We start from the raw sequence: 19,015 nt of genomic DNA on the forward strand, positions 1-19,015 counted from the left end.
TAGCTTGTGTGTATGTGTTTTTGCATGCATGCATGCGCATGTGTGTGTGTGGTGTATTAACATGATAACTATATTAAACAAAATTTTGGGGAACTGCAGTATAAAAATGTAGATCATTATCAAAAGTTTTTGCAGAAAAAACAGAATTAATGTGTGGAAGAATAGAAGTAAAAGTAGAATTTGAAAGAAGAAAAAAAAAATGCCATTAATAAATAAGATCCTACTTCAAATTTAAACCATACTTTATGTTCCTCTTAAGTTATTTAGTACTGTTCACAAGCTATTTTTTTAATGAAATTTCTCTAAGTTACAGTGTGACTGACACTTCTTGCTTTTTATCTACAAGGCTGCTCAAGGGTGTGGCAGGTCAAGATGCAACTTTCAAGCGCCGATACGAACTCATGTTTGTGGCATTGGCAAGTGTGGCTGGAGACACCTTGTACCAGGAGTTTCACAAGCAAGAGGACCTGGTCAAGATTCTCACCTCTGTGGCTGAAAAAGTCAAAAATGCCAAAGACAAAGATGTAAGCATGCAATTCATGGTTTGAAATTTTTTTTCATTTAAATATAAACTCATTTTTTTGCCATTTAACATCCTTTAATTGTGAGCAATATAATTTTGCAAAACTTAAAAGACGGCACTTCAATGGACTTCACAAAGTAAATTCTTTAAATGCAAAATCTAGCATAATATTTATTATATTAATTAAATGAATATGTGATCAAGGTTTCGTACTCGGCTCTGTGTGTGTGTGTGTGTGGGCATGGATGTATGTGTGCACTTGAATGTGCACATGCAAGGGAAAAAGAGGTGTGTGAGACCAAAAAAGAAAGAGACATGTAGTATCTTGCTTTTTTTTTTTTAAGTCTATTCACAAAACTGATGAGGCAGATCAAAAGAATGGCTACCTAAGAACTACCTAAATCATCATATATATATTCTAATAGTCAACACAAAATATTGATCTAACAGCAGATGTTGTATTTGGCACTCAGAAAATATTGAAAGCAGAGCTGCAAGGAATGTATGAGTTTCTTGAGGGAAAAGGGAGAGTACTACTTCCTTACAACCCGAGCATAGAAGTAACTGGTGTTGACATGAAGGTAAGCGTGTGCCTTCGAAGCCAGAAATTATTGCTCATTGCTTTCTTGTCTGCCTCTTTACTCATGAAAAAAGGCTAAGTAATTATTGGCTTCATTTCTTGCTATGTGGTTTAAACAATTATTTAATAATACAGTACTTAATCTCTGTGATAATATGGTACTGCCGCTCATTAATAACAGCTTTTTGTTAGAAACTACATTCAGCTGAAGATGACAAATTGCTGTATTTTTCTGCTGATCAAGATGTATACTTGTTTGGTAGTCTTACATTTTGTTTATTTGTAGCTTATGTTAAGCGAATTCTGGAATAAACTGCATTTGGAATTAGTGTTAAGCCAGCTCAGTAGAAAGTGGTATTGCCTGCTTATAAAACTTCATCTAGGTTTGTATTTTGGAATGTAGTCTGAAAAAAGCAACCCAGGAATCATCAGAAAACGTAATTTATTTTACCACCTCTGGAGACTCTTAATAAAAATTGAAAGTACTCAGTATTTGAATCCTTTTAAAATTATCCACTATAGTTACTGATACAACAAACATTTTTAACCTTTTTGTTGCTACCCATTTCTGTGTTGCAGTCATGTTCCTATTTCACTTCAAATGCTTTCCCTTTGAAGCTTGTGTTTTTGAACTCCAACCCAAAGGCAGACCCAGTTTATGTCATGTTTAAGGTAAGAAATATACTTTGATTGTAGTAGACAGCTGGTTATTTATATCTCTCTTGGTATTTATGTGTCTTTTCTCTCTCTGTATGTATGTTTCTTTTTTAAAAATGAATGAAACCCATTTTTTTCCCATACAAGGATCAGTTTTAGACTAAGCATTATGAACCATTCTTAGCAATATTTCATATAGTAAAATGAAACATTATATTTACAGGATCTTATAAACAAACTTTAGGAATCAGATATGCAATGACAGCAAATTTACCTAGCAAGTACAGTTAATGTCCATGGAATCTTCTTGGTGGTTGTATGGTTTTGTAATATACCCACATGCCTATAACATTGTCATGTTCTTTATCTTTAAGAAAATATTTTTGCTGATTTACTTGCATCATTAGTGGATATTTATCATGTTTTCTTGAGGGTACGTGTAATTAGCATCTTATGACACAAAGATTTCGGAGTGGAGGGGAGTGAAATGGGTTGTTAAAGAAAAAGGAAACAGTAAAAACTACTTATTATCATTTATTCTTTGGAACATGCAATATTTATTTTGCAGGTTGGGGATGACCTTCGCCAAGATATGCTGACTTTACAGATCATTCGTATCATGGACATGTTATGGCTACAGGAAGGGCTGGATCTAAAGATGATAACATTTTCCTGCCTGGCCACAGGGCCTAAGCGAGGTAAGACTCATGCCAGAGGAACGTGTCAGTCATCATTTCTTTGAAATAGAGTGTCTTTTAAACACACATACATATACACATGCACACACAGTCTATCTTTTGAACACACATATACACATGTACAGTCTTTTTAACACATGTAAAAATATTCAGTCTTTTTAACACACATACATGTACACATTTACACATGTCAGTAGTTCATAGTATTAAATGAAAGCTTCAGATGGCATGGAAGTGTAAAATTGAGTTATAGTGAACAAGAGCAAGCCATGGCAGGGATGGAGGCAAAGCACCAGAAGGGGAAGGACCAAAGATGTGTATAACTACTTGCTCATGTAACAGAACAGACATAAATAATAAACAGAAATGACATTTTGAGGTGATGCTGAGATGAGTGTAGCAAGGTTTACAGTACATCTTGCAGGAAGGAAACTAAATGCGGAAAAACCATATATGCATGGGCCTCTTGTCTTGGGTATAGACATGTTTGGAGAAGAGTATAGAGGCTTTGAAATATGTTTGAATATGTATTCTGCTTGACTGTGCAGGTGTGGTGGAGCTTATAACAGAATCGGAGACTCTGCGAAAAATCCAGGTGTTCAGCGGGGTTACAGGGTCTTTCAAAGACCGACCCATTAAGGAATGGTTGCAGAAACACAACCCCACTGAACTAGAGTATAATAAAGTAAGTCTTGATTGTTGTCAGCTGTTAACACAATGGCTTACTGAGACTATAAGAAATAGAAAAACATAGAGAAGAGGGTGAAAATGAGAGAAAAGTCATGGAAATGTTTGATTGTATTATGACTTCACTTAACCCTTACCTGTTTGGTGCTTGTCACTGAACCCATTTAACTTGCAGGTAATTTTATCTCCTAACATAAGGAGACAACTGTTTGTAGTGGTACATTTTAATTTTGTGCAGGATATCTTATTTTGTACAGTACGCTTTATTTTGAAAGAGTAAGAAGTATGCGTGCATATAAACAGAGTAAATTAGTTGATAACTGGTGGTGAATCAGCCATGCCATATCTAATTAATAATGGTTGGAAATCATGCCTTGACATGGCTGCTTGCATCTGTTCAAAGTTTAGAAGCAGAAGAGAAGGCTCTTTTGAATTTATTGTGACATTTATATTTCTGTCATAAAATTAATTACAGTCGGACCTCGATAAGTCGACCTCCCTATATCGAATTATTGTTAGTTTACCTGCGCCTAACTTGAAAACTCCGTAAGTCCTGACTGTATTTGGTTGTCAGAAAGGGGAATACCTAGTTTACTCCTTGCATATGCTGCTTCAGTAACATTTATGTAAGAAAACAGCGAGACTTTTCTCACTTCATTTGTTTAAGCATTTATGCACAGACACAGATGTTTTAAAGTTTTATCTATAATTTTTTTTTTAAGGCTGTGGAAAATTTCATGCTTTCCTGTGCCGGCTATTGTGTGGCAACCTACGTGCTGGGAATTGGAGACCGTCACAATGACAACATCATGCTCAAACAGTCTGGTCATATGTTCCATATTGACTTCTCAAAATTCCTTGGTGATGTACAGATGTTTGGAAACATCAAACGGTAAGTTTTCTAAGGGCAGTTAGATGTTTCAGAATTTTAATGGATGATTGACATAATGCCCTTTTCATTGGAATTTAGTGGATATTTGATAACAAAGCATGGATAGTATACTGCATATAATAGAGTATAATACAGTGGAGGCACTGTGATTACCTGGTAAACATTTTTTTTAAAGTGCATTTTGCTCCAGCATATTCATCTGTAGGAGTAAACTATACATTGCTCGTCTGACTAAGTTAGTTGTGGCTCTTCAGTCATGGGCAGTTTCAAGCAGGTTATTTCTTTCTATCCCTTTTATCAGTGATCGGGTGCCATTTGTGCTCACATCAGACATGGCCTATGTCATAAACGATGGTGGTCGGCAAGGTAATCGCTTCCAGCAGTTTATAGATGTGTGCTGCCATTCTTTCAACATATTGCGACAGCATGGAGACCTCTTTCGAAATCTATTTCTCCTGGTAAGATGGGTGATTTTTCTAAATATGTATATGTGTGAACTTCTTAGTACATGCATACTGTGTGTGGTTGTACATGCATGCATACTCATAAAGACTTCTGGCTTTTGAGGTAGTTGTATTTTTTGTACAATTTTTTTTAGGTTTATTACAATACAAATTGTTGTTTGGGTAGAGTTAACATAAAAATCTTACAGGCACAGCTAAAGTGATCTGAGAATACAGACAAGCTTTTATAGATACAAACATTGCTTCCCTTTATGCAATCCTGTTTAGAAATCCAGGTATTGCATGTCTTTTGAAAGTTTATTCTACACCATTTTGCTTTTATGAAAGACCAACATTAGTACCTGTTTTCATTATCCAAAAGAAATCCGAAGAAGAGTTTTCTCACTTTTACGAAAAAAAGGAAATGGTATTCAGCATTTGTTTTGCAGTTTTTTCCTGATTCTGGTAAGTGAATGTCATTGCCTGTAGTTGTGTTATGCCTTCATAATGCCATTATATCATGAAAACTCTCTCTCTTTGTAGTCTTTTAAAGCATTGCTTGTGTAAGCAGTTAAGCCTATGGAAGAGTTGTTATCTTTTGATTGTACAAAACCATTGCTCAGTGGCTAATAGAAGAATTGGTCATAGTTTGTTGTATTCGTTTATTCATGCATCATTGTAAAGCTTAAATTTAAAGGACAGAAGATACAGGGAATATTTCCTATATGTGGTCACATTGTGTCATGAATCAAAGTGATTGAGTTCATATAAGACAAGGTGTACACAGAGAAAAACAAGACCAAAAAAATTCTGATAGAAACACTTAAAATGCACTAACATTCTTGCATCCTTGTTTTGTTCTTGACCAGATGGCCAGATCAGGGATTCCTGGTGTCACAGAGCAAGCAGTCACCTACATCCAAAAGGCCTTATTGCCAGGACTAACCAATGCTCAGGCCTCAGCCATGTTTACTCGCATGATTGAAGAAAGTTTGAAGTCTGTCTTCACACAGTTTAACTTTTTCATCCACAACTTGGCCCAGCTTAAGTTCTCATCGCACAATGAAGGAGCACTTCTCTCATTTGTGCCGAAGACCTACAGGTAATAAATATTCTACTTAAAGTTCATGTGCTTGTGGAAACTGTTGCATTGCATGAAGATTTTATTGAAGAAGTTATTTTTCACAAAGCATTGGAAAAACATCTTGCCTTGGAAAACATTTCAGGGATAAATTTTGTGAGAAATATGCCACAGAGTTCTTGTTAACTTTTCCCCACCTAATTATTGTCACTGTTTTTATCTTCATTTGTTAAAAGAACTAGTGGAATTTAAAAAAAAAAAAAGATCATTGAATAATGCTAATGACAATAAAGGTTTTCCTAGGTGGATTTCGAATTATTTTGTAAAAGTGGATTGATGTCTTGGTAGATTCTTTTATTGTAGGTTTTCTACAAATATGATCTAACATTTTCATTTAGGACAGATATGGGCTTATTTTCTGAGTTTGTGAAGACAAATGACCTTTTTTAAGTACAAGACAATGATTTAGTCAGAAATATATCATAGCATGAAAGATAATGTTTGAGTGTTTGTGTATGTGTGAGGGAGGGGGATGACAGGCATTGCAGATGCATGTACTAATTTCTTGCTGGTTGCTAGAATACTATTTTGGTCTTGTTAAATTAGTTTGCAGACAGATGGACGAATAAATAAGGTGGAAGTGCACGGCTTTCAGAAACGTTACACACCAGAGAGACACTATGTAAGTATTGTTACTCATAAAGGAGATGATGACAATTGTTTGTTAATGAGGGCAATGGTATAAGCAGTCAGTCTTTTTTTTTTTCCTTCTAGCCCATGTTCTAAAGAGAGGAACAATTCTTTAAACAAGATAATACAGTAACAACATACATGAAATATAAAGAAAATAAAAATATACAAGTAGTAATTATAATATTGGTGCATATTTCTAAAAGTTGATGTACTTGCTGCTGCAGTCCCAGTGCAGTCTCAATGTCTATACATGGAAATAACTTGAATGCTAGTTTAATGGTACAAGGAGCCCCACAGGACAGAAAAACAGGCTAAGATTGGATATATGTTGTGTAGAAGTGTTTCCTAAACAGTTTAATTCTTGATAGCTGAAATGCTTTCTTTGATATGTTGCTGCTTAATTGTTAATTAATCACCAATCAACAATGAAAAATGCAATGTGACAATTGTAACATCCATAGTAACAACTTAAATATGTATAAAAACTTCACCGATCAATATAGTTGTGAATATTTGTGGTCATAGTCTATTGACTAGTCCACTTGCTCATTTTTCTCTGTAGATTTATGACATACTCCATCCTTACTGCTTGATTCCTGTACACTCTGTATGCATGCTTCTGTGTATGTATATTCATGAAGGTGCATTTGATGCCTGGCCTAAAAAGTTATACTTGAGTGCCTGTATCTAAAGCACTTAAGTCCAGCTTATGCTGGAGAAGGGCACAGTATAAATGTTGTTGTTGTTATTATTATAACTCTTTGTGTCTTCTATGTTTGTCTTCTATTGTCTGCGTAGTTGTTTCTCTTTCTGTCAATGTTTCACACTAGTCCTAAGTGCTGAGAGCATGCTCCTTTGTGAGCATGATTATGCACTATATAAATTACATCCTTATTATTATTATTTTTAATAGAAGCTTGTGGTTTAGTTCTTCCTTAATGGGATGATGGGATATAGTGTATTCAGTAGCATAACACACCCGCTGAAGAGAAACTGTTGTGAAGAACAGTTCCCAGCCTACGTTTTCTGTACTCTGGAAATATTATTCAATAATTGATTTTTATTGAGACAAAACTAGTGGAAAATTGTGGAGTTGAGAGGTCAGTACCTTTTATCAACACGGGTGCCAGAGCAAATGTGGCTGATTTTAATTGCCAGCATTTATATTAGAGCAAGAAAGCAAACTTAGAGAAAAATGTACCGCTTCATCAAAACCTTCCTATCAATAGTAGTTTGTCAGAATTAATATTGTTATCAGCACTTAGCATTAGAATGAATACTCACATTAATTCCATATTTTGTTGGAGCACATGTTCAGAATGCTTGACAACCTTTGTGAGAGCATATGATGACTTCATATGTTTAAAGTTAAGAGACTGGTGATCAATGTTGATTGGTGGGGGTTGTACATTTTTCTTCTCTTTTTTTTGTTTTAGATTTATATTCTGCGTGTGGAACGTGAAGGGCAGCGTGTTCCAACTTATGTCTTCCGACATTTTTCTGAATTTGTGGAGTTTCGGGACAAACTGGCAACCATGTTTCCTCTGGTTACTTGGATCAACTTCTCTACACGGTAGGTGGTGTGTTTTCAGTGTATGATGTTATTTATTTAGTATTTTTATGCATCTCAAAATGAACACTTCCTATTAAGTCTACCCACTTTAGCAGAGTGTGATCACTTTAATCATAATAGCATCTTTTGTGTGCATGGTTGCATTTAATTTAATTACACAAGTTTCAGGCTACTTTAATTAATTTGTTATGCACAACCCCTACCCAACAACAGCCTTGTTTCCAAAAGTAAAAGTTCTAGAAGGGCTCAGCCTTAATGTCTTTCTGCTCTGTGGAGGTACATCAGTGCCTGTGATTTCTCAGAAGCAGCTGTGCCAAATGCCAAAGTGGATGGTCTTTGAGATTGTGTCAGTCACAGAACATTGATCTTCTGGGGCTCTCACCAGCCTGTTTGGCAGACTTCTTTTTGTGTCTGAGAATAAAAGTGTGTGATCTATTAATGTCAAACGCCACTGCTCTCATATAGGGTGTACAGAGTTGATGGACTTTCAGGTGACTAGCAGACCAATGGCGCCACCTGACATCATCGGCATTGTACTGTTTTCTGAAGCTGGTAGCGTCCTTGGCTGTCATAACAATCATGCTGTGTTGACTAATTTAAGTAGGATAAAGACAGTATAGATTTGTAACCTCACTAAAACTAATTTTCTCTTGGAAAAATTTTCTTTATAATCATTTTTCATATCTGCTATTTCTCATTTAAAAAAATTTGTTTAAAAAATATTTCTCAAATATTTGCAGAGTGGTGTTAGGGAGAAGCAGCATACGGACTGTAGCTGAGAGCCGTAAAGTTGAGATAGAGAGTCTGCTGAAGGAGCTGTTCAGTAAAGCTACTGAAATATCTCAGGTTTGCTTTATTTTTTTGTTTTTTTTCAATGTTTACAGATAACAATAAAACCATTAATTTGAAATGCGTATATATATTTATATATAATATGTGTGTAAGAAACAGAGAATTGTGTAATGGTTCATTTGACTTTTTTCAAGATCACCATATAAAGCAAACAAAATAACTTTTTGAAAAATCATTAGCCAACAACTAAAACAAAGTCAGTTGCTGCTTAGCAGTACATAACCATCTTTGCTTAAATGGTAACAAATTTCTGCTGTTGAAATCCATGCCAGAGTTCTTGGCAAATCTGCAGGTTGCAAACAAAAGTTAGTGCTTGCAAACCTCAAACCATATGCTGCTGGGGAAGTGGATGTGTGCTAGTAACAGTATAGCATTAAGTTAACTTATTACTCTTCAGCTGGTAGCACACTGTGCAGGCATGTTATGAATGTGCACAGCACCGAAGATTAGTACAATGCACTTTCATTGTCTGCAGTGTGACTTGGTCTACACCTTCTTTCACCCTTTGCTTCGTGATGAACAAGAAGCTGATCAGTCCAAATTAGGTGTGCCCAAGTTAAGAGGTAAGATTTTCTTTAAAAAGAGGACAAAACAAAGAAACTAAAAAAAAAAAAAAGGGGGAACAAAAATCAACAAATGAGGGGAAAGAGTGAGGGAAATAGGTCAAATGATTCCTGTTCCATGAATGACCTTGTAAATTGTTTGACTAGCCAGAAAAAAAGAGCTAATTGAAACAATATTGACACAATTTTACATTGATTTATACAGACTGCTGCCATTATCATCAGTGATCATCCACTGCCAGCCAGCATTTCCATCATCCATCACCCACTACCATATTGCCATCACTGTCTATCCATCATCATCATTTTTACAGTTGATTTAACAAGTTGAAAACGAGAAAAGAAAGGATGTTCCATGCATTTAGCTTTGTCTGTTACATGTGTGTAATTCTTACAGATTTAAACCAAAGAAGAAATAATAATGTCCTTTTCTCAGACTTCAAAGCTACTAAAAAAAGGAGCTGAATGAAATTTGCTACCGTAGGAACCTAATGTTCTTTGTAACTGAGTTTACTGTTTGCTTGATGTCTCATTTAAACTGTGAGAGAGAGAGAGTTTTAGATGCAGTTCATGCTGATAGCAACAGAGACTTTGCAGCATTATACAGAACAACACTTAAACTGTTTGACTAAGAAAGGACGAAGAAAGTGTTTGGATTATAATGCATGAGATAAATTTTTGACAGAGAACAACCCAGTGCTAATAGCACCAGCACCATCTGGAAATACAGGCATTCAGGGGGAGATAAGGTTATCAGTTCAGTACAAGCATGAGGCATTGCAGGTCATGGTCATGCATGTGAGAAATCTGGTGAGTAGTCTACTTTCTTAGTGTGTGTGTGGGTGGGTGTAAGTGGGAGGGTCCTTTGTGAAAAAGCTCACTCACCTGTGTGTTTTTATGCACATGTGCATGCACACACAACCTCCTTAATGTTAATCTTGAGCATTACATGGGTGTAAAAGTTTATGTAGACCTTGCAACTCTGAACATTACTTGGGTTTAACAGTGCATCTAGGGCCAAAACAGGAATGGGTGTACTATTTTTTCATAAAACTCTGATCTGAGTAACCTGAGAAATTACAACAGATGAAAAAGAGGATAGAGTAGGGAGAGAAGAGGAGAAAAATTCCAAACCAAAAATATTCTGTTTCATGAAAAGTCTCTCAAACATGTAAGTGTATAACAGTTTTTGTCACTTTACTTTGCAGGCTCGAGGCAATGAACTGCCAAGCCCCTATGTCAAAACCTATCTCTTACCTGACCCTGATAAACAGACCAAGCGTAAGACTAAAACTATCAAGAACACTGTGCATCCAACCTTCAATGAAGTGGTGAGTCATTGTTTAGTTTTATGATGAGGGAAATAAGTCCTGATGATGCTGGTGGTAGTTTTGTGATAATGACAGCAATTAAGACAGTAGCAGTGCAGTAGTGGGCTGGTTACCTAGATGTTTGTTACTTTGATGTAATTTGTGCTTTTTCCATCTTGTCCATGGCTGCATGTGTGGTATTAGTTATTTAACCTTATATGTGCTTTAGAGAATTAGAAAAATTAAATATTCATCAGTAAACACTTTTTTTACCACATCAATTGTTACACAAATGTATGATTTTTGCTCTCTGTGAGTTTGTTTGCAAACCATAGAAATTGTGTATTTGTATTACTTTTTATCCATCCATTGCATGTATTTCACCAGTTGCAGTACAAAATGAAGGAGGGAGAACTGCGACATCGAACACTACAGGTCACTGTTTGGGACCATGTGTTAGGGGAGAACAACTTTCTTGGTGCTGTGTACATCAAACTGCGAGACCTAAATCTGTGCATGGAAACAATCAAGTGGTACCCACTGCAAAAGCTTCAGCACACCGGCTTAGCATAGTTTGTGTACTGCTGAGTGGTCTGAGTTTCAATACTAAATTGATCTTGAATAGTTTGTATATGTTTGAGTGAACTTGGATGGACTGCAAAGTCAGGAATGAATTTCAGATATTTGATATAATGCTGAGAGTAATGTGAATGATTAGTATAATGCTGGATAGATATGATGCATGCCGGTTTCACCCTGATGATGAGTTTCTTGACCATTTTTAGCATTATTTATTAAGAATTATTAACAGAAGCAGATATTGACAGCAGAAGGCCAAAATAGAATGAAAAATGTAACCACTGAAAATGTAACGAATGAAAGTATACTCGATAAAGCAACCACAGCTTTTTTTTTTACCAAAGCCCAAAATCTTTGCCTTAGGATAATGCGTGATATCGATACAAAAACATTTAATAATTTTACAAGAATTTTGAAGATGGATGTTTTGCAAAATGAAGGGAGACAGGAAATATATGTTGAGGGGGAAACATTTGATATTCCTGAGTGAAATGGTGTGTGTGTGGTTTCTTTAAGACAAAAAAGAAAAAAAAAATGGGGGCAAAGGAGAGACTTGGGTTTTAAGACCATCCTTCAAAGCCTTGCAGAATGTAAGCTGTAAAGGCTGCAACCAGAATGAGAACTGTGAATCACATATATGAGGCAATGCCATGACAGCTAGTTTAGACTAGTGACATTATGAGAAATAGAAACTTAATTAAGTATTTCCTGAAAAATGGATGCAAATGTATTGAGGCTCAAAAGCTGCTTAGAAAATTATGTCATTTACTCAGATTTTGAGAAGTATTATCATGTAAGAAAATAATCTTAGTTATTTAGAACGTAAGTTTGCATTTGATTTAGCATTTAAAGTAATCTTCATATGAAATGCACTTCCTCCTATTCTGTCCATAAAATATATTCAGATGAAGTGCAAAAGAGTTGGTAATGATTAAGAACCAGATGGCAAGTTTCGGTACCTGTTACCCTGTTGCAGGGTATTCTCAGCGGTGTCCTGTGCTCTAAGTTCAGTGGCCCATACCAGTGGAATTGATCATCAAAATGTTCATGGGACCACCATAAAAACACAAGCACTGATGTTTCTTTCATTAATGTTGTAGGTGTTTATTGTAACATCATCATTGTTGGTATTATTTTTGCCATTAACAGTAGTCAGAGTGACTTTAATTTTTGTGCAATGAAGACTGAAGAGATGAGAGAAGTAACAGTGTTTTACTGTTTTGGGGTTTGTTTGTTTTTTTTATATGGGGGTTGAGACTGGGAATCAGACTTTACAAATATACATGCATTTTGGAGGGTTCAAATAAGATTTTTAAGAGATATTTCTTGTTTCATTGTTCACTTCAGTTTGTGTTCTGAGAACTGAAAGTACCTGTGAGTTTTTATGTAGGGAAATATTCATTGTTGTTGAGACTCTAAGAACTTTATTGTATATCAGAGAAAGCTACACTTGACGAGGAGTTCAAACAGCAGCTAATGTAACCGGACTGAGTATGAGTGATACAAAACATGATCTGGGGGGAGGGAGAAGATAAGAATGCTTATCCATCTCTTCTTCCCAAGGACAAGGACATAGAAGCAGAGCAAGGTGCAAATGCCACAGTGAGGGCTATGTTACCATCATCTACATGCTTGTGTCTTTTTGTATAATTGTTGCAGCAGAATCTTTATAAAGCATTTGACCAGACTAAGAACAAACATGTAAACAATTCTTTGGAGCAATGTTGTGCATATCTGTACTGTTTTTTTTAATATTTTCAGGTAACCTTATGTATTTTTCTGGTTTAATTATTTACCAACGCCTGTAAGGGTGGAAACATTTTGACAAGATCTTTTTATGTAATAATAATAATGCAATTAATTTATATAGGTATCCAGGTTCTATGGACAGGCTCATGGCACTTTACAACTCCCCCCAAAAAACAACAACCAAAAAACACAGACACAGACTGGCTGCAAGTGTTTCTGACCACACCACAGTTCCAGTCATAGAATGATAAGTTTCTTTGGCTGCTCATTGGGTTGCCTGCAGAATGCCTATTTAAAAAAACTGAAATAAGTTCACGAGCCATCAGAAGAGAAGCAGTGCAAATCCACCGATATAATAGCATGTAGAGTCAAGGCACTCAACTGTTCATCATCTTTCACAGATGATTTTTTCACAGATTAGCATGTGCAAGAAGAACAGATCAAAAGCTTGTAGTTCAGACCCGCAATGTCAGTGTTAATTTAGGAGGAAAGCAGATCAATGTATATCTGGAAATAGTTCTTGTCCATAAAGAAAATCATAATAGGTATGCTAGGATCAATATAGAACTGGAATTAGTTCTTTTTGAGATAACAAATCTTCGTAGATAAGCTATGATCTACATGATTACGTAGAAAATGCAAAATCTATAATTGTAGATCAAACAGTAGGTCTAACTGGAGTTGGAGAGAGATACAGTGAAACCCAAATAATTGTTGTGTACAACAAAGTCAGTTATAATGAAAATAACTCCAATGAGAGGTTAATGTGGGTTCCACACATACAAAACACTGATGCTGAAAAGTAATGGCTGACACTGGCAACGCTCCGAACAATTGTTGAAGAATAAAACTGCATGATTCCTACGGTCGATCATGATCACAAAAACACAGCAGAAACTAAAGCTCGAGTCGGTGATGAACTCAGAGACAAACTGCATCTCAATGAAAGTTACAACCAAGTATAGCAAGAAACAACTTGGGAGCAGGAGAGCTGTCATACCAGCTAGGCGCAGCCTTGTTCTTCATTATGTTGCACTGTTTTTTAAAAAAAAAAACTTTTTGTTATCTGTGTGTGTTTATGTTGGTGGGGGTTGGGGGAGGGGATAGTGTTGGGGAACAGGAAGAAGGCAAACCACACACGTGTACCTGTGCATGTGCATACACAGTCAACTATACAGAACTGTGCATGTGTTTCTTCTGTTCTAAAAGCAAAGGTAATTTTGATTTTATTTGCATCATTCAACTATTTAAACCTGGATTGTTTTTTTAATATATACTACAGACGTTGCTATGGCTTGTATTCTAAAATAGCTGCATCTATCTTTCATGCTACACATGCTTAGAAATTTTTTGCATATATATTTTTAATATATATTGATACTTTTTACTTTAGGCAGTAATGATAAAGAATTTCCATAAAAATTATACATTTTTTCCAGTTGTTTGAAACTAAAATTTGTGAGTACTTTATTTACTCAAAATTTGTTGTGTCATAACCTCTTCTCAAAAAAAAAAAAAAAGCCTTTTAGCAGTGTTGAAAACCAAGCTTTCAGGTTATACAAATGGAGATGCATTACATGTCCTGCATGATATTGCCATCAGACTGTTCTTCTTATGTGACTTTGCATATATGGATGGCAAATAAAGTAATAGCGCATTTTTTATTTTTGCAGTTTATAGAGCAGGTTAAATTAAAAAGTTTACGTTTTATGAAAAAAAGGGCTGTTTAGTTCTCAGCTTTTGTTAGGTTGTAGTTGTATATTTCAAGCAAAATGGCTAATAGGCAGAGTCGATGTGTGGAATTTACGTTTTCATTTTACAGACTTCTATTTTGTAAATACTGCAGTATAGGCTGATAAAGTGGCAAAAGTATTTGTAAGACTGACAACAACATTGTTTATTACTGTTGTAGTCTTGTAGACTATGCAATGTAGGAAAGGTGCTCTGGCATTTTTTTATGGTTTTAATATACCATTACATAGCAGGTGCATGTATGTGTTATGAACTACATCGACTGGTTAAATTTTGTAGTTGGCATGTGCATAATAACATTTTGTGGACAATCTGCCATCCATCCTGCTATACATCCTGTATACATGTGTGTGTGAGTGCATGTTTGAGAGAGAGCTTAAACCTTAGAGCTACAGCTGATGCCATCATATTCTAATTTATGTACATGTATTGGGGAGGGACTTGGAGTGGAAGTGTCATTCTCTGTTGTATATACATAGCACTCATTATTACATATATCAACATAATTTACAAGTGTGTTTATATATATTCTGTAAATGTTTATGCATCCTTCTAGTGTCATTCACAATCCATGCATTGCTCACACTGACTGGTTTTTGCCACAGTTTTACAAGGGTTTAGGGTCTTTCCAGTGTTGCACTGCAATACTTTAATGGCAGATGGCTTCCTAAAGGTACAGCTCCCATGATGTTTTGGGATTTATTGCATTTACCTTGATTCATTGTTAAATAGAGCTTATTTTCTTTAATGTCTACATCAAACATTGTGACATCAACAGCTTTATTTCAGTGAGGTTTTAACAGCATGTATATGGCCTGGTTAAGTCTGTGTGTTCATGACTTAAAAATTCTGATGCTGTAAACTGCTGTATCTGCAGTAGATATTGACATAAATGGCTAACACAAGGTGATCGATTTCTTGGTTTTAGATACAGGGCAAGTTAAATTTATTTGTTTTTGCTTTGTTTTTGCTCTGATTTTAATCTTAAAGAAAGAAACTGTAAACAAAAATCCTTTTAGCACGTTTATCTTGTTGGGATAACAAGTTGTCTGATGGAAGAGAGAGGGTATCCATACCAGGAGCTTTTATCTGGGAAGAAAATAATTTTAATATTTTGTTCATGTTTGGGATGATGAGGCCAGATTTGCCCCATCTGTGTGGATGCCTAGTGCAGGCTCCTGCTTTCACAGGTTGGCTTTTAGCATTTACCTGGGTGGGCGGCAGTATTTCAGATTATATGTGTGTGTGTGTGAGAGAGAAAGAGAAAAAAAATGGTTAACATATTTATATTCCTAACAAAATTTTTAACAATTGCTTTTATGTTGATGTAGTGAGTAAGCTATTTGATCATGTCTAATTATTTCAACACTAGTTTGTCATAACAAATATTTTTGTGCTTTTGTTGCTAAATTTCTCACCTTAAAATTTGTGCATGTAGGTATTTGGGAGCTTTTTCAGATGAAGTCGTGATGAGTATTTGCATCTGGTGTGGGTTTCTAAATGCTTCCTTTAAATTTTTCTGTATCTTCGGTTTTATTTGAGAAAGTTTTAAGACAGATTATGTCTTCTACAGCTTATTATGAGAAAGTTTATGTCTTTTACAGCTTGTTTAACCATCAAATATTGTTCCTCTTGTGATTTTTGTTGTACTTCATTTTTAAATACTTGTGCAATCAATAAAAATTGGTCACCTCTCAAATGCCCCACTTCCAATATGCTTTGCATTGAATGCAATATTGCACCAGAAGGAAATGTTTTAATCTTTCATCACTGATATTTATTTACATTGTAAGTTTATTTTTTTGCCTCAGTTGAGAAAGGTGTATAGTCAGGGGAGAGAGGAGGGGCGCAGTAATTTGGTGGTGTGAGAACTGGACTTCACATGGTTGACGGTTGGTTCCCTGCTTACCCAGCTTACCTGTGCCTGTGACCCTAAATTCCTTCACCCCTTAGCCTTCCTACTCAGTGGGATTTGTCAGTGGGTAAAAGGAGAGGGTTGAGCTCCCCCTTCCACCAGCCATGCCTTAGACACAGTGAATATTTTGGATTCACTGCCCCTTAGGCCACTAGACTCTTTACCTGAACTCTATATACCTGTTAATGTAAGTTTTTATTGGATTGTATTCCTCTAAATAACTAAAGGAAATTGTACACACTATGTAAGTGTTCTTTGTCTTGTAAACTAGGTGCATATTTTATTTATATGAGCATTTCTTCAGCAAAGTTAACATTGTTTTTGTTCGAACTCTTGTACGCTACTTCTACTTAACAAGTATTTTCTTGAACACTTGCATACTATTACCCAATGTTTTTCTTCATTTATAATTTTGCAACTTAAATATGTGTATATCTTATATTACTTGAGCTCTTGAACACAATTTAGACAAGTTTTTGAAATTTGACTTTTGTGCAGTAGAAACATAGTTTGTTTTACACAAATATTTGCCCTACTTTTAAGTAGCGTTTTTGCTCAGCTGTGATTATTCTTGTTCTGGTCAGTCATGATTCATCATCGATCATTCCATCACCATGATGATCATTATCTCTAACAATGGTATGATCCTGTGAACTATCCACGGCAGACATGGCTATTTGGATAAAAAATGCACTTGACACATCATGGCAACCGCTGCAATACAGCATTGAGTGAGACCTGCTGCTGGTACCAGAAAAGTTCACTTCAGCTTTAACCGTCGCTCCGATGCTAGAGGATTGAGTTTGTTGTAAAGTAGATAAACTACGAAAACTACTCCCTCAGCTTGTGTCTACATTCTGCACCTTCCTCAGCAAAAGCACCCCTGATAACCACGCAACAGGCACATGGGTTCTCATCGGAGACAAAAAATAAGAAAAAAAGAAAAATGTATTTTCTGTGAACTCATCTGATCTTCCTTTCTTCGTCTCAGACTGTCTCGGTGTGGGTGTAACCATCTGGGGAAAAACCCCCACGAGACAACCTTAATGATTAAATGAAACATGCGGATGAATATCAAACTGAATCTTAAGCGGGGGTTAGCACCGTCACGTGACGGTCTTGCAAGATCAACTTTTTAATCATTGGTCGGATGCAGTGGCGTTTTGCGATGGATCAGCATCACCCCACCCACTCAGCTTCTCTGCTGCCGCTGACATCGTGCTATCCAGGACGACTGTCTATAACCAAATGGAAATAATACAAGTTTACGCTAGTAACAGATGCTACAGCAGCAAATATATTCCTGTAACCACTTTATATTAGCTATAGAAATCAGGTGACCAAGTAAGCAAAGCGCATAGGTACAACAGCTGATGATCGAGAAGATGGTGGACGTTTATTCAGGTTCATTAATGATCAAAATCATCGTGACAGCTGGATGATGTTTAGAGTCTTTTTAACTGGTCACATCTTCGTTAATTTTGCTGCGACGAGCGAAGCCCGTCAAAGCGAGTGCAGCACCATTATCACACAAGCAGGTTCCAAAATACTTCGTCTTTGGGTCGTCATTTGGTTATAGGCTTCTCTGTTCTTTAACGGAGGATTCGGCAGAGCGGTTCTCAAAAGCTGACCAAGATGTGAACGGTTAAGAAGACTCCCCCTCCATTTTTTGTTTGTTTTTTTTTTGAAGTCAGTTGTCTGACCTCAGCACAGTTTAAATGGGGAAGACATGAAAATCAGTTTGATGAACGTTTGTGCGCCAGTCACTGTATAATCGGACTATCGAGTCTTAATTTTATATCGAGTTTTAATTTTTAATCTGGTATGTACGCGGACTCAACAAGAGTGCATGTCGGGACCTAAACATTACCTGACATTATTGTTTTCTCGGCCTCATGGGTCGTGGTCATTCTAGCGCCTTCTCCACGCGCCTACCGTGCTATTAACTGATGGGTCGCAGTCATGTAAAATGTGTTTCCTCCAGTTACCTGAACTTCTTGTGTGTGTGAAGGGCCTTCTTAACAAAGCACATTATTCAATGTGTGACCATGCCATGTTTGGCTATTTTGTTTTTGTTTTGTTTTGCGGCAGTCATAAAAATATTGACAAAGTTAACATATTCGACAATGTATTCGGTTAAGAAAGCCAGTAAAAGGGCAATATACATCATCAACATTTCTGCTGAATTTCCTCAGTGTCTGTCGGTATATTTTTTGGTATTATTTGATGCATTAAAGACGCATTTAACCATTGAAGCCTACTGTTTTCCTGCTGTTTGTTGGCTTTTATGGGCCCTTTTAAACCGGATGCATCTAGTCAGATACGTGTCTTGGCTTGGCAAATTGCTTTGACAATTCGCTTGTATTCGTGTAAACAGTTTGCCCAACACTGTCACGTGTTCAACAATATGTTCAGTTAAAACACCCTTCTGGGAGCATACAATAGCGTACACAATATGGAACCGAGTG

General features: G+C 36.2%; 1 protein-coding gene across 2 annotated transcripts in view; it reads left to right on the forward strand.

Moving 5' to 3' along the window:
- Positions 1-18,797, forward strand: part of LOC112559398 (phosphatidylinositol 4-phosphate 3-kinase C2 domain-containing subunit alpha-like) — a 33,177-nt gene extending 14,380 nt beyond the window's left edge. For both annotated transcript variants that reach the window (XM_025230623.1, XM_025230622.1), the window contains exons 20-34: positions 347-524; positions 997-1,104; positions 1,683-1,775; positions 2,329-2,458; positions 3,007-3,143; positions 3,868-4,037; positions 4,339-4,495; positions 5,350-5,582; positions 6,168-6,243; positions 7,691-7,827; positions 8,568-8,673; positions 9,155-9,242; positions 9,928-10,052; positions 10,451-10,573; positions 10,940-18,797. In XM_025230623.1, coding sequence (XP_025086408.1) covers positions 347-524; positions 997-1,104; positions 1,683-1,775; positions 2,329-2,458; positions 3,007-3,143; positions 3,868-4,037; positions 4,339-4,495; positions 5,350-5,582; positions 6,168-6,243; positions 7,691-7,827; positions 8,568-8,673; positions 9,155-9,242; positions 9,928-10,052; positions 10,451-10,573; positions 10,940-11,125 — 2,047 coding nt within the window. In that variant the 3' untranslated portion in view covers positions 11,126-18,797. The remainder of the gene's footprint in view (positions 1-346; positions 525-996; positions 1,105-1,682; positions 1,776-2,328; positions 2,459-3,006; positions 3,144-3,867; positions 4,038-4,338; positions 4,496-5,349; positions 5,583-6,167; positions 6,244-7,690; positions 7,828-8,567; positions 8,674-9,154; positions 9,243-9,927; positions 10,053-10,450; positions 10,574-10,939) is intronic.
- Positions 18,798-19,015: the final 218 nt, after the last annotated feature.

Source organism: Pomacea canaliculata, linkage group LG3, assembly GCF_003073045.1.
Source record: "Pomacea canaliculata isolate SZHN2017 linkage group LG3, ASM307304v1, whole genome shotgun sequence".
NCBI classification, from domain to species: Eukaryota; Metazoa; Mollusca; class Gastropoda; order Architaenioglossa; family Ampullariidae; genus Pomacea; species Pomacea canaliculata.